Raw genomic sequence first — 14068 nt, 5'->3', positions numbered from 1 at the left:
TGGACACGCGCCCTGAACCGAACGAGAGTAAAATGGTCGTGATGACATCTTGTGAGCATCCTGACATCATCGCGCACTTGTGCGATATTTTGGTCGCTGGGTGCACGCCGGAGTCGGAGCCACACCCACTGTTAATTAAGAAGTCATTTAAGGCCCTTGACAACCCTATTGATGGCGATTTAATGTTACCATGTGATTTCTTGCTCATCACACAGGCAAAACGGGCAGCCCACAATTTGCAAAACCTCATCCACGGGAGTGTTAAAAAGGGGCAGCAGCATTGCCAGTATGAGCAGTGAAGAGTTTTGGAGATACTTTGCAGCTGGTTGCTTAGTGGTACTTGGCAGCTTCATCTCTATTCAGGGCTTCATTCTTTCCATGCGTCACTGCTGTCTCCAAGGCCCCCTGAGGATTCGGACTTTGTGGACCTTTCCAGGTATCAGACAGCCTTTCCTTACCCTGGTGATGGGGTTTGTAGTCTCTGCCGGAGGCATCTCCTCTGAGGAGGAAGAGAGGGCCAGAAGGGGCAGGAGGCCAGGTGTACCTATGCAGCTTCCAAGGGAGCAACCTGTGGGAGGAGAGGGAGAGGCACAAGGGGCACAGGGCCAGCAGGGAGTCCAAGGTGGAAGGGGCCGCAGAAGAAGCCATTATCCTGCTGCCCGGATTTACAGGCAGCAATGCAGCTATCTCAGTATGTTTGAGGTGCAATGCCAAAGGAGGCTCTGCCTCTCAAAGGAGACAGTGGCTCCATTTGTCTGATGATCAGGCCTGAGATCAGCTCCGACTATATAGGTAGACACCCCATGCCAGTGGTTCTGAAGGTCACAGTGGCTCTTAAATTCAATGCCTCCGGCTCTTTCCAGGGGTCAGTGGGGGATCTGTGTGGAGTCTCCCAATCAGCTGTCCACAGTTGCGTCAAGCTGATGACAGAAGCTCCGTTCAGGTGAGTATTGAGCTTCTTTAATTTCCGTACAGATGAGGCCAGCCAGGCTGAGCGAGCCATAGGCTTTGCAGCGATTTCTGCGTTCCCCCCGTGTCCAGGGTGCCATCGAACATATGCACGTGGCCATCAAAGTGCCAGTGGGTCAGCCCGGTGCTTTCGTTAACAGGAAGGGCTTCCACTCCAAGAACGTGCAGATGGTGTGTGACCACAGGATGCAAACTCTGCAAGTCTGTGTAAGGTACCCTGGCAGATCCCATGACGCCTATATCCTCAGACACCCCCAGGTGCCGAGGCTCTTCGGTGCTCCAGCCCGGCGGGATGGACGGCTGCTGGATGACAAGGGCTATCCCTTGAAAAGGTAGCTCATGATGCCTCTCCTCCACCCAAGAACAGAGGCGGAGGAGCGGTACAACAGGAGCCATGCCTCCACAAGGGCTGTGGTAGAGAGAGCCATCGGCCTTCTCAAGATGCACTTCAGGCGCCTGGACTGTTCAAGGGCTGCACCACAATACCCCACATAGCGTGTGTCATGATAGTGTTTACATGTTGTGCTCTCCACAATCTGGCACTGGAAGGCAGGACCCACTGGAGGAAGAGGATGTTGACGCAGCTCCACAGGCCACAGCTGATGAGTTCAGTAGTGAGTCAGAAGAGGAGCACGGTGAGGAGAATGCTGAGGGCGTGGAGGCAAACTTCCGTAACCTCCAGAGAGGCCGGGACACCGGGGAAGCCTTGATCCAAAGCTCCTTCAGCTAGGCTGCCATATAAGAACTACCACCTCATGCCAGCGCTGCGGCCGCCATCCTGGGTCTCAGAAATGACCCTTTCCTTTGCCCCCAAGATACACTCAGTGCCTGTGCAATAAAGTTTCAAGCCACCCATGTCCAGAATTACATATTGGTGTACCCTGCACCTACAGAACAAATGAAGCATACTCAGACCAATAACACAAAAGGAAGTGTTATATAATGTTGGCACTCACAGACTATGAACAGAACAGTATCAGGTGTTGATGGCCACACCATTAAAAAATGGAAGAACAAAAGATCACCTGTGACCAGTCCCACTTGTGATTAAGGTACTTTAAACTTACGTTTAAGGGTGCTACGTCTAGGTGCTCCCCTCCCGCACCCGCCCCCCCACCCCCCAACTTCACTGGCACCGGCATTGGAGATAGCCTGCTGACTATGCTGTCCTGTTGGCCTTGATGACCTTGGCGGTCGTCCTCTGGCCGGTGGGTCCTGTGCTGTCCTCGCCTGGAAGGGATGGCTGGCATCTCCCAAGTCGCCGCAGCTTCATCAGATTATATGGTCATTGGCAGAGGGGTGGAGGATCTGCTACCATTATCCAGAGTGCCCTGGGAGGAGCCCGCAGAGACGACAGGCAGCTTGTGCGCCAACGTGAGTCCACTGTGGACCATCCTGCTCACCATAAATGGATGGACACCTTGCTGGGATACTGGGTGCCTCATCCATCTCACACACAGACACTGACCAACTGAGGTCAGTGCCTGTGTGAGGGCTTTCAGGTCCGAGCGCAACCCCAGGAACCCCTGATTCTGTTCCTGGAGCAGCGTCTCCATGAGAGTCGCCACTGTCTCCGAGGAGGAGGCAGTGCGCTCGGCCATGAGGGTCAACACAGTGCTGATGCTCCGCAGGGACTCCTCCGCAACGGGACCAAGGCACGCATACCCTCATGGATCTCTGCCAGATGGTCCCGCACACCCCGCTGGACATCCAGCACCTGATGCCTAATGGATGACTCCAGAGGCTCATCGTCAGCTTTCAACTGAGCATCATTTTGGTCTTAAACAGTCCTCTGACCGCCGGCACCCTGGGCACTCTCTGCCTTTGCCTGAACCTCAAGCAAGTGTGAAGTGCCCTCACCAATGTGCACTGAGATACCAACAGCCGAACTAATGCCCACCGAGGTGCTGATATCTGCACTGGTGCCTGGTTCAGAGAGTGGGTGTGACGCAGGTGCTTCTGGAGGATGGTGGTCCTCTGGGGTCAGGAGTAGTGTCTGGAGGTGCTGCACTTTGCTGCTTGGTGGCAAATCTAAGGGAGAAGAACATTTAATTAGTTAAAATCATCGCACTGTCACTGCGCATGCCAGTCACCCTGGTAAGACAATGGAGATGTGCATCATGGTGCCATCGTCTTTCAATGAGCAATGAGGAATCCAATCTGGAGGGTCCCATCACTGATTAGACTGCATAATATTGTTTGCACCATCTGAAACTCTCACCTCAGTGTACTGCATTCTTACCTTCAACTGACACCCCAGCCTCTCCATGGCTGGTTGACCGAAGTGCATGGCGCCTCTCGAGCTCCAAGTCATCCTGCTCATATCTCGAGAGGATGAGGAGGTTTGGGGGTCCTCGGTCAGTCCACAACCTCTCAGTATTGTTATGTGATGTCTTCTCCTGAAAGGACAGAGGAGCATTGATTAGTCCACTGCAGCGCCATTGCAGCCTGGCCAACCCCACCAGAGGAGTAGCTTGCAGGGCACATCTGGGTTGTGGCCCTTGAGCTGCAAGGCACTGAGTTCAAGTAGCCAGGGCTCACCCCCTTGGCCAGCTCCAGCATCATTGCCAGTTGGCACTCAGACTCTAATACCCCTGAGCTCCAAGGGGGAATGGCCAGCCCAAAACAATTCATCACACTGACCCACACCAACATGGTACTCACTCTTCCTGAGCGCAGCAGATCATTAAGCCTCTTCCGGCACAGCACCCAGCTGCGCCGCACCTTGTTGTGGCTGCTTACCTGGGCTGCCACCTCCTCCCATTCCCTCTTTGTGAGGTGTGGTGGCCTCCTCTTCCCATCTCTGGGGACAAGGGTGTCCCTTATAGCAGCCACATCCTCCAGGAGGGCGATGAGGCACTCATAGGAAAAAGGGGGGGGCTGAGTGCCTACCCGACTCTCATCTCCCGCCTGGCGCCTACATGTTCGTTTGCAGCCATGTTATGACCGATGCAGTTGGTAAAGCTGAATTATTTAAAAATTCCAGGGGGAAACTTCAAAGAACTGCCATAACCTACAATTTTAAGTATTATGTTTGAGATGCGACTCAAAATGTTTCATTTAGTTTAATGTAAAACCTCGAGAGCTGGTGGTCTGATTTGTGAATTTAATTAATTTACACAGGTTAAAATATACAACCACAAGGCTACAAATTACTATTGTCATGATTTTCAGCAAATCCCCAAACTAATCTCCATTAAGGCAACAGCAATCCATAGATTTAACCAGACACCAGACAAAGCATTTTCACCTTACGAATTTAAAATGAGGTACTTTTCACTTTGGTTCCTGTGGAGACAGTGGTAGGCTCACAGCTGTTTTGATGTTACATTGCCTTAATTGGCCTGACAGCGTGAAACCGCGGTCATGACCCAATCGCAGGCGGTGGTTGGCTTCCCGACTGCTCCCGCCCTCCCCCACCGAGCCCACCCAACAAGGGCAAAATTCTGCCCCAGCTTTCTATCCTGCTTCCCCATAGGAAGTCCTCTCTGCCTAGCTAATTCTCACCATGAGCCTGGCACGGATAAGTTCAGGCCCAGTGAGGAACCTACAGACTCCCACTCTGTGGTGACCATTGTACCCCAGTCAATCTTTCCTCTCATTCATTTCAAGATTCACATCCACACATGTTCAGAACCCTATGTAGCGACCAAGAGCCTGGCTGAGATTATTCCCCTCTCCAGACCAGCAGCAAAAATATAAATTATAGAAAACTGATCTACTCAACATATCCTGGCGATCAAGCACAGGACCTTCCTGATCTGTATGAATGAACCCAACTAAGCCCCCAACCAAGTTAATGGACAACCCTTTATTCTGTAATATAATTTATTCTTTCATGGCATGTGGACATCACTGCCAAGGCCAGTATTTGTTGCGCATCCCTAATTGCCCTTGAACCAATTGACTTGCCATTTCAGAGGGCAGTTAGGAGTCAGCCACATTGCTGTGGGTCTGGAGTCACATGTAAGACCAGGAGATTTCCTTCCCTGACGGGGCAATAGTGGATTTTTACGAAAACGGCTTCATACCATTACCGAGACTAGCTTTTCAATTCCATCAATTGAATTAAAATTCCACCAGCTGCCATGGTGGGATTTGAACCCATGTCAGCACAGCATTAGCCTGGGCTGGATTCCTAGTCCACTGACATTACCACGATACCACTATCTCCCCATATATGTAATGAATAGATAATTTTAGCATGAAGAATCAAGAGGTGCTTTTGGCCAAACAATTACAAAGATAAAAAAATTGTCACATTTCCAATGGTTGGAGTTGGGTAAAAATCCTCCTTTTCATTATTCCCAGGATGTACCCATCCCCACACCCTTCCTTCAACAGGAAGCACCCTAGATTTCCATTGTAAATCCCAATGATCAATTTATCCTGTTTTTCCCAATATATCCTTAAGTCTCCTGAGAGCAATGAGAAAGAGAACTGATTAAAACACTCTGCCATCATAATGTTTCTGTCTTGAATGTAGCACCTGGGATAAAACTGTGAAATCGTTGTCTTTTTTTTTTGCCTGTGCTGGATGGAAGTTTAAGCAACGGGCATGTGATGCAATAAGCATCTGGGAGTGGACACATCAGCATTGTACTCAGCTGCAGCCTGAGAATCTACCTGAAGGTAGTTTGAAGTTTAATTTGGCAAAATATCAATAGCACAGAAGGCCTGAGGTTTGTGAAATCTTTGCCATTCCCCCAGCGAACTGTATGTCTGTTCTGGATTTAATTACAACCATTGGGGTTGTGATGCTTTAAGTGGAAATGGTTGCATGGATTCCACCTGGGAATGGGCACATCAGCAGTGCACTGCATTGCAGCTTGAGAATCAGCCCGAAGGTAGTTTTCATAACAGTAAATTGACCAGCACCGGTCCTTTATATAACTTAATTAACTTTTAATTGAAGGGTCACACACTGGTACATGTGATCTGCTTCTCTGGGCATTTCATTATTAGTTTGAATTAAAAGTGTACACAAGCACCCATTACATTTTAATCAGAAATTTCAAGCAAATTGCAGCTGATTTGACATGAAATTATAATTTCTCCATGGAAGATTCGCCACATTAGTTAAAGTTTCGATCAAACTTCTCTCAAACAGAATTACCTGGAAAAACTCAGCAGGTCTGGCAGCATCAGCGGAGAAGAAAAGAGTTGACGTTTCGAGTCCTCATGACCCTTCGACAGAACTGGTTGAATTCAAGGAGAGGGGTGAAATATAAAGATAAAAACAAAAAAACTGCGGATGCTGGAAATCCAAAACAAAAACAGAATTACCTGGAAAAACTCAGCAGGTCTGGCAGCATCGGCGGAGAAGAAAAGAGTTGACGTTTCAAGTCCTCATGACCCTTCGACAGAACTTGAGTTGCTTGTTTGTCCCTACAACCACACCCCCCCCTCCACTTCTCTCTCTCTCTCTCTCTCTCTCCGCCCCCCCCCCCATACACCTTAAACCAGCTTATATTTCAACTCTTTCTTGGACTCGAACTCAAGTTCTGTCGAAGGGTCATGAGGACTCGAAACGTCAACTCTTTTCTTCTCCGCCGATGCTGCCAGACCTGCTGAGTTTTTCCAGGTAATTCTGTTTTTGTTTGGGGTGAAATATAAGCTGGTTTAAGGTTGGGGGGGTGCGGGTGTTGTGTGGAGGGAGAGAAGTGGAGGGGGGTGGTGTGGTTGTAGGGACAAGCAAGCGGTGATAGGAGCAGATAATCAAAAGATGTCACAGACAAAAGAACAAAAGAACAAAGAGGTGTTGAAATTGGTGATATTATCTAAACGAATGTGCTAATTAAGAATGGATGGTAGGACACTCAAGGTATAGCTCCAGTTGGGGTGGGGGGGCATAAAAGATTTAAAAATAATGGATATAGGTGGGAAAAGAGAAATCGATATAAAGTATTGGAAAAAACAAAAGGAAGGGAGTAGAAACAGAAAGGGGGTGGGGATGGAGGAGGGAGTTCAAGATCTAAAGTTGTTGAATTCAATATTCAGTCCGGAAGGCTGTAAAGTGACAAGTCGGAAGATGAGGTGCTGTTCCTCCAGTTTGTGTTGGGCTTCACTGGAACAGTGCAGGAAGCCAAGGACAGACATGTGGACAAGAGAGCAGGGTGGAGTGTTAAAATGGCAAGCGACAGGGAGGTTTGGGTCATTCAGGTGTTCTGCAAAGCGGTCGCCCAGTTTACGTTTGGTCTCTCCAATGTAGAGGAGACCACTTTGGGAGCAACGAATACAGTAGACTAACACCTGCGGTCTGTCCGCAAGAATGACCCAAACCTCCCTGTCGCTTACCATTTTAACACTCCACCCTGCTCTCTTACCCACATGTCTGTCCTTGGCTTGCTGCATTGTTTCAGTGAAGCCCAATGCAAACTGGAGGAACAGCACCTCATCTTCCGACTAGGCACTTTACAGCCTTCCAGACTGAATATTGAATTCAACAACTTTAGATCTTGAACTCTCTCCTCCATCCCCACCCCCTTTCTGTTTCTTCCCCCTTCCTTTTGTTTTTTCCAATAATTTATATAGATTTTTCTTTTCCCACCTATTTCCATTATTTTTAAATCTTTTATGCCCCCCACCCCACTAGAGCTATACCTTGAGTATCCTACCATCCATTCTTAATTAGCACATTCTTTTAGATAATATCACCAACTTCAACACCTCTGTGTTCTTTTGTCTGTGACATCTTTTGATTATCTGCTCCTATCACTGCTTGCTTGTCCCTACAACCACACCACCCCCCTCCACTTCTCTCCCCCCACGCAACACCAACCCCCCGGCACCCCCCGCACCGCCCTCCCCACCTTAAACCAGCTTATATTTCACCCCTCTCCTTGGATTCACCCAGTTCTGCTGAAGGGTCATGAGGACTTGAAATGTCAACTCTTTTCTTCTCCGCCGATGCTGCCAGACCTGCTGAGTTTTTCCAGGTAATTCTGTTTTTGTTTTGGATTTCCAGCATCCGCAGTTTTTTGCTTTTTAAACTTCTCTCAGTTCTTGTCAGCTACCAAGCCTCAGGTGAGAAAACATGCCTACTTATCAGCCACTTTTTAGCCAGCAGACAAGGTGGGTTCCAATGTAAACCTACCTGCTCCCTATACGGTAATGTCTCACCGAGCACAGGGTCACACATCAGCTTACGAGTTCAGCCACCCTAAAAATGTAACAGTAAAGTTACAAGTTTTGACCTGTTCAGCACAGGAAGTTTCCTGGTTCATCCTTCAGTCTGTGTCGAGTTAGATCTCAGCCAAGACCGTGTGTGCCAGGTGCGGCTCTGGATGCAGTCTCAGCTCTGAGATAGAAACTTGCAGGTTCATCAAAGTGCAGAGACTTGAGCGCAAAAGCAAGGCTGACCCTCTAGCAGAGTACTGAGGGAGTGCTGCACTGTCAGTGCAAAGAAGAGACCAAGGCTTGTCTGTCCTCTCTGATGGATGTAAATGATCCCACGGCATTATTACAAAGCAGAGCCAGGCATCATCATCTCCAATTCCTGGCCAATATTTATACTTAAACCAACATCACCAAAACAGATTGGCCAATATCTCATTGCTATAATAGGGAGCTTGCTATGCACAAATTGGCTGCTGCATTTCCTACATTACAACAGTGACTCCACTTGAGAAGTATATCATTGGTGGTATATCACTTTGGGGTATCCTGATGCCATGAAAGCTGCCATCGAAATTCAAGTCATTGTTGCTTATTTCTATCAGAGCAGCTCTTGGGGGGTCTGCAATTGGCCACAGTGGCCCCAAGTTAAGGGAGGAAAATCATCCATGGATCTTGCTCCTAATCTAGTCTTTGTAATTTTGCCTCAACCATGGATTGTGGCTTCCTGGACAAGGTATTGCAGTGTGAATCATAGCCCAGTAAGGGAGGTGACACCCTCTGGGGGTAAACATCAGAGAGAATGATGTTCTCACTTACAAATTTGGTAGGGGAACTATGTAAATCTCATAAATATGGTGTAGACAATGTTCCTGCTAGTTGCCTAGTTGTTGCCAGAGCCATGACAGTGAAGGGGAGAAACTCCAGGGAAATTGACCCCCATGGTGTGTGGAATCAAGGGATTGACTTTGTTTTCCACTGTGACTGAAGGTGTGGGAGATCCCACATGAAGCACGGAATAAGTGTAAACCTGTCAGCCTCATTGAGTAGTAAAAGCAGACCAGTAGCTTCAAAGAAGCTGAAATTGGAGCCCTTCACCCGTAACGTAACTCCCACCCACCACCCAGCTCACTTACTACTTAAAGGCTGACAGCTCAATAACACATCTTTACATGCGCCTGTGGTACCTGAAAACAAGAAGATAGTCCAAGGAAAGCAGCAAATGTCAGCCAGTCACTTTCTGATAAAGGTGCCTGGGTTGTTCCCAGGCTGCTCTACACCTTGCTCAAGAGCAGCATTGATATATGACCAATCGGATTGCCCCCAAACATGGTTGTAATTGACATGCCTGTGCTGTAAGTCATGAATGAGGAAAGGGAGTTTAAGAAGTAAATATAGACAAATATATGTTCCTGCTTAAAAACTTGTGTGATTATTCCCACAGCATTCTGGTAGTTGTATTTAACTATAGGTATTTCTTTTAAGGTTTGGAACCAGGCACAACTTACACCATGTACATTCAATGTGACTCTCCCTTTAACTGGACACTCAGCTCCCAGTCTCTTAATGTCACTACTCTCCCACGTATGTATTCACAAACATTATAACTAGTGTAAAATTATTTTTCTCTCACAGTTGGAGAACTGAAATCTTTTCCTCAATCTAACTGAGGCTATGTTTTATTGGCAGCTTCGAGATTCCTCAGCAACATCCAGGCTTCCCATATAACCTCATCTACTGCTGTGATTAGCTGGGATCCATCCATCTCAGATGCTGCCCTGGTTTTGTCCTACTCCATTAACTATGGCCCCTCTGGTAGTGACAGACCCATGAAGAATATAATTGTTTTCCCTCCAAATACCAGTGTGACCCTCACAGGTAAAGGCATGGTCAGTGTGACCAACTCTGAGGAACAAAATAAGGGACATTTCAACTTGGGGGGAGGGGGTGGGCTGGTGTGGGGCATCCTGTTGAGATTGGGATGGGGTGAGCGTAAGCACGTGTGAAGATCCCTCACAAATAAAGACATCTGCAATGAAACGTTTGAATTCGATCTTGCGATCTTTTGCCTCAATCATCTCAAATTTGATTGCAATTTCTGCTGAGTTTGGGACTGAAATATAGGGAACCAACAACCTTGGAGATGGATTCTGGAGCAGGACCCACTTCCACCAGGTTTCTGTCCCATATTGGCAGCATTGAGGTTTTAATTGAGGCTTTCTCAAAATGTGCATGTGATGCAGCAGAGAGATTATTAAAATAAAGATCAAAAGAAAGGAAGTTTGTTAGAGTGCCAATGGCCTGTGACTTGTGCTCCAATTGTGTGTTTGAGTTAAAAGACATGTCTATTCAATTCAGCATCAACTAAGACTGATAGAAGTGCTTTACGATTGTTACGAGTTTGGGGGACCAGTTCTGGAATTCCCAGTGGAAATCTCCCTGTTTAAAATTTGAATGGACAATGCAAACGTTCATTGCAAAATAGAAGAATGGAAAATGAGACATTGTCAGGAAAAGATGCACAATAGATAAACATAATCAAACCCCAATGATATCATAGCCATGCAGACCTTAAGATACCAATGAGGACCTTTGCTTGGGAAAAGTATATTTCACCAAAGGGGCAATAGATGAACTGTGCCATCTACATGAAGAGCTGCAGCCGCTGTCAGCTGCATGGATGGTTCTGCCTATTGCTGTGAAAGTGATGATATCATCATTTTAGACCACAGGCTCATTTCAATCAATGCCTGTTTGATATCCTGCAAGCTGCTGCCCTGTCTTCTGATGATCAGAATGGTAGAAGGAGGCTATTTAGCCCTTTGTGTCCATGTCAGCTCACTTCAACAGCGACTCATCAGGGCCCACAAATCTGGCTGTTTACCCTGGCCCTCTTTGTGTAATAATCACATTCCGTTTTAAAAGCTAAAATTTAAAGTGCCTCCATCACATTCTAGGGCAGCACATTTCAGATCCGGTCCAGATGTTGCATTAAAATGTTGTCCTCATGTCACCTTTGGTTCCTTTCCCATTGACATTATATCAATCTCCACTTTAAGATGAACCCAAGCCACCAATATATCTGGTTATTTCTCTTTAACAGATCTGAATCAGTCAACTCCATACATTGTCACTGTTCTTGTGAAGACATCCTTTGAAGAAGAAGACCCTGGTTCAACGCTGTATTTTAAAACAGAAAGCTGTAAGTATTCCTAACATACCATGTTGATAACCATTTGGAGATGGAAGGAATTGTACAGTTAACTGACATGGAATATTACCTGGGGAATATCTTCCCTTTACATTCTTTGGTATCAGTGGGCCTGAATTTCATACTTGGCATGCGCTTCCTCCCGTGATTGGTCCCCAAACACACTTTCACACTGGCTGGCAAACTAACAGCCAGCCAGCATGAAATGTGCGCAGAGAAAGCCTCAGCTCTGCGGAGGGGCGCGGGAAGAGGGCGGGCGCCGACAAAAGTGAGGGTGTGGGTGGGCACTTCGAGGGAGCTTCCTGAAGGCAGACAGCTTCTGCGGAGCTGCCTCTGGGAGCTGCAGACCTGTACAGGTTAAATGACTAGAGAAAAGTACATCAAACTGTGTCTATGTAACACATTCAAGCTCCTGACAACAGAACTCAAAAGAACATCAGTCCCCAGATTTTGTTTTAATTATATCTCACCCCGGACATTTCAGCCCGCCCTTGAATGAGGTTTTGTTAAAAACGGGCTGCCTGCCTACCCACTTTTCCCATGCGATCAGTGTGAAAATTGCATGGGCAAACTAAAATCATAGACAATAGGGTTTTTAATGGCCTTAATTGGCCCTTTAATTGTCCGTGGGCGCGGCTCCAATTCCCTTGCATGCCCGCCGACTTCAATATTGATTGCATGCACAATGATGTCAGGATGCACGCTCAATGTCATTTCGTGCAATTCCACATGCGTTAGGTCAGGCACACGCCTGCCCAACTGATGTAAGATTCTGGCCATGGTGAAGAAATTACAACCTCTGAGATTATTCCAGCCAAATCCTGTCAGCTTCCTGGTCCGGAGGACTCATCTACACACTGCCTGAACCAGTGGGCCAATGGAAGGGGGAATTATTATAACATGATGGAAGGTGCTCAAACCCTGAAAAGTGTCAGAGCCTCAATCCATTATTGGGTGGAAAATGAAATAGTCACTGAAGCAGTAAACCTGAGTAGCAAACAGATTGTTCAGCTTTTTTGAGCTTTTTATGAGATATCTGAGAGGGTTGATGAGGGTAATATGGTTGATGTACCAGGATATACAAAAAACATTTGATAAAATGCCACTGCCTTACACCAGCAGAGCTGAAGCTCATGGAATAAAAGGGACAGTGGTAGTATGGATATGAAATTGGCTGAGTGACAGGAAACAGGGAGTCATGATGGACAATTGTTTCTTGGGTTGCAAGCAGGTATACAGTGGGGTTTCCCGGGGCTCAATACAGGCACTTGCATTTCTTAATATAAATGAATGATTTGCACTAGAGTGTAAAGCTATCAATGTCAAAATTTGTAGATGGCATGAAATGTGGTAATATTTTGAATGCTGAGGAGGATAGTGATAGACTTCAAGAGGACATAGGCTGGTGAAATGTGGGGACAAATAGTGGTTGATATTCAATGCAGAGAGATGTGAAGTGATATATTTTTCCAGGAAGCAAGTGGAGAGGCACTAGAAATTAAAGGGTACATCTAAAAGGGTTACGGAGAGACCCTCTGGGTATATGTGCACAAATTGTTGAAGGTGGCAGGGCAGGTATAGAATGTGGTTAACTGGGAATATCAGATCCTGGGCTTTATAAATGGAAGTGTAGAATACAGAAGCAAGAAAGTTATGATGAACTTCTATAAACATGAGATTAGCAGCAATTGAGATATTGGCTGGAATTCTCCCATCCAGCCCGTGGCAGGTTTCGTGGTCGGCGGGAGTGGTGAATCCAATGGAAGGCAAAAAGTTGTAAGTCTGCCGTTGTAAAAACAAGTCACAATTCTCTCGATGGTGTGTTCATGGTAGGCCAGTTCTCCTGCCAACTAGTGGCGCAAACGCCCTTTACATTCATTAGCATGTCATGAATGCTCATTAAAACAGCTGCTCGCCACAATCTTGGCACACCTTCTAATCTCCCATCATGCCAGTGAGAAATTACATCGGCGCCAAACCCATTTGAAAAAGGGTGGCGTGCACAAGTCAGACCTCAGTTTGCTGGTAGCTTTGGGGTGAGTGGAACATATCTGTCATAGAGCTGTACTGGTCTCGTTGAGATGAATGCCACTAATTTGGAGTTGTAGGGTTGGACTACTCATTCGCTTTGCTTTCATTGTTCCGAGGAACACCACTGTGCTGTGGCACTCATGCAGGCCTCCACTTTCAGAGACTAGCATTCAACCGGGGGTGGGCTGTGAGGCAGGGGTCAGTTTGACAAACGCGATGGGGGCAACAGAGAGTGAAGGCGATGGAATGTCAGTGAAAGGGGAGGATGAACACAATGAGAGCAAGGGGGAGGGAAGGCAGTGGAATGCCAGTGAGAGAGAAGGACGGACACAATGGGAGTCTTTCTGGGGTAGCCCTCTAACCTCTTGTTGTCATGGAGTGAGCAGGAGTCTGCTCAGAAAGAAAGGAGAAAGACCTCCTTACGATGAAAGCCACTTAAAGCCAATGGCTTCATGAGCACTGTTAAAGGGTTACTCAGAACTCAGTGGCTACACATCACAGTCGCTGCATCTCAAGTGTAACACATAGGAATTAGAATTTGGGAATGCAGGCAATAGTGAGGGAGATACAGCTGTGTCATGGATGGCATTCCATCAATGAAGGCCTGTCCCATGTTCACCAGATGTGACACTCCTAATGGGCCAAAGGGCATCCACTCATTGACCATGAGCAACTGATTGGTTATTGCTATGCCACATCAGAGATTGAAGCGCAGAGCTGGGTTGGGTCACTCATCTCACT

General features: G+C 47.1%; 1 protein-coding gene across 12 annotated transcripts in view; it reads left to right on the top strand.

The window, feature by feature from the left end:
* The window catches only part of LOC121293089, a 219927-nt gene that overhangs the window by 26624 nt on the left and 179235 nt on the right, over positions 1–14068 (top strand). For all 12 annotated transcript variants that reach the window (XM_041215688.1, XM_041215699.1, XM_041215693.1 and 9 more), the window contains 3 exons: positions 9571–9669; positions 9775–9963; positions 11189–11287. In XM_041215688.1, coding sequence (XP_041071622.1) covers positions 9571–9669; positions 9775–9963; positions 11189–11287 — 387 coding nt within the window. The remainder of the gene's footprint in view (positions 1–9570; positions 9670–9774; positions 9964–11188; positions 11288–14068) is intronic.

This window comes from Carcharodon carcharias, chromosome 21, assembly GCF_017639515.1.
Source record: "Carcharodon carcharias isolate sCarCar2 chromosome 21, sCarCar2.pri, whole genome shotgun sequence".
Taxonomy (NCBI): domain Eukaryota; kingdom Metazoa; phylum Chordata; class Chondrichthyes; order Lamniformes; family Lamnidae; genus Carcharodon; species Carcharodon carcharias.
This window is presented reverse-complemented; position numbering and strand designations above follow the sequence as displayed.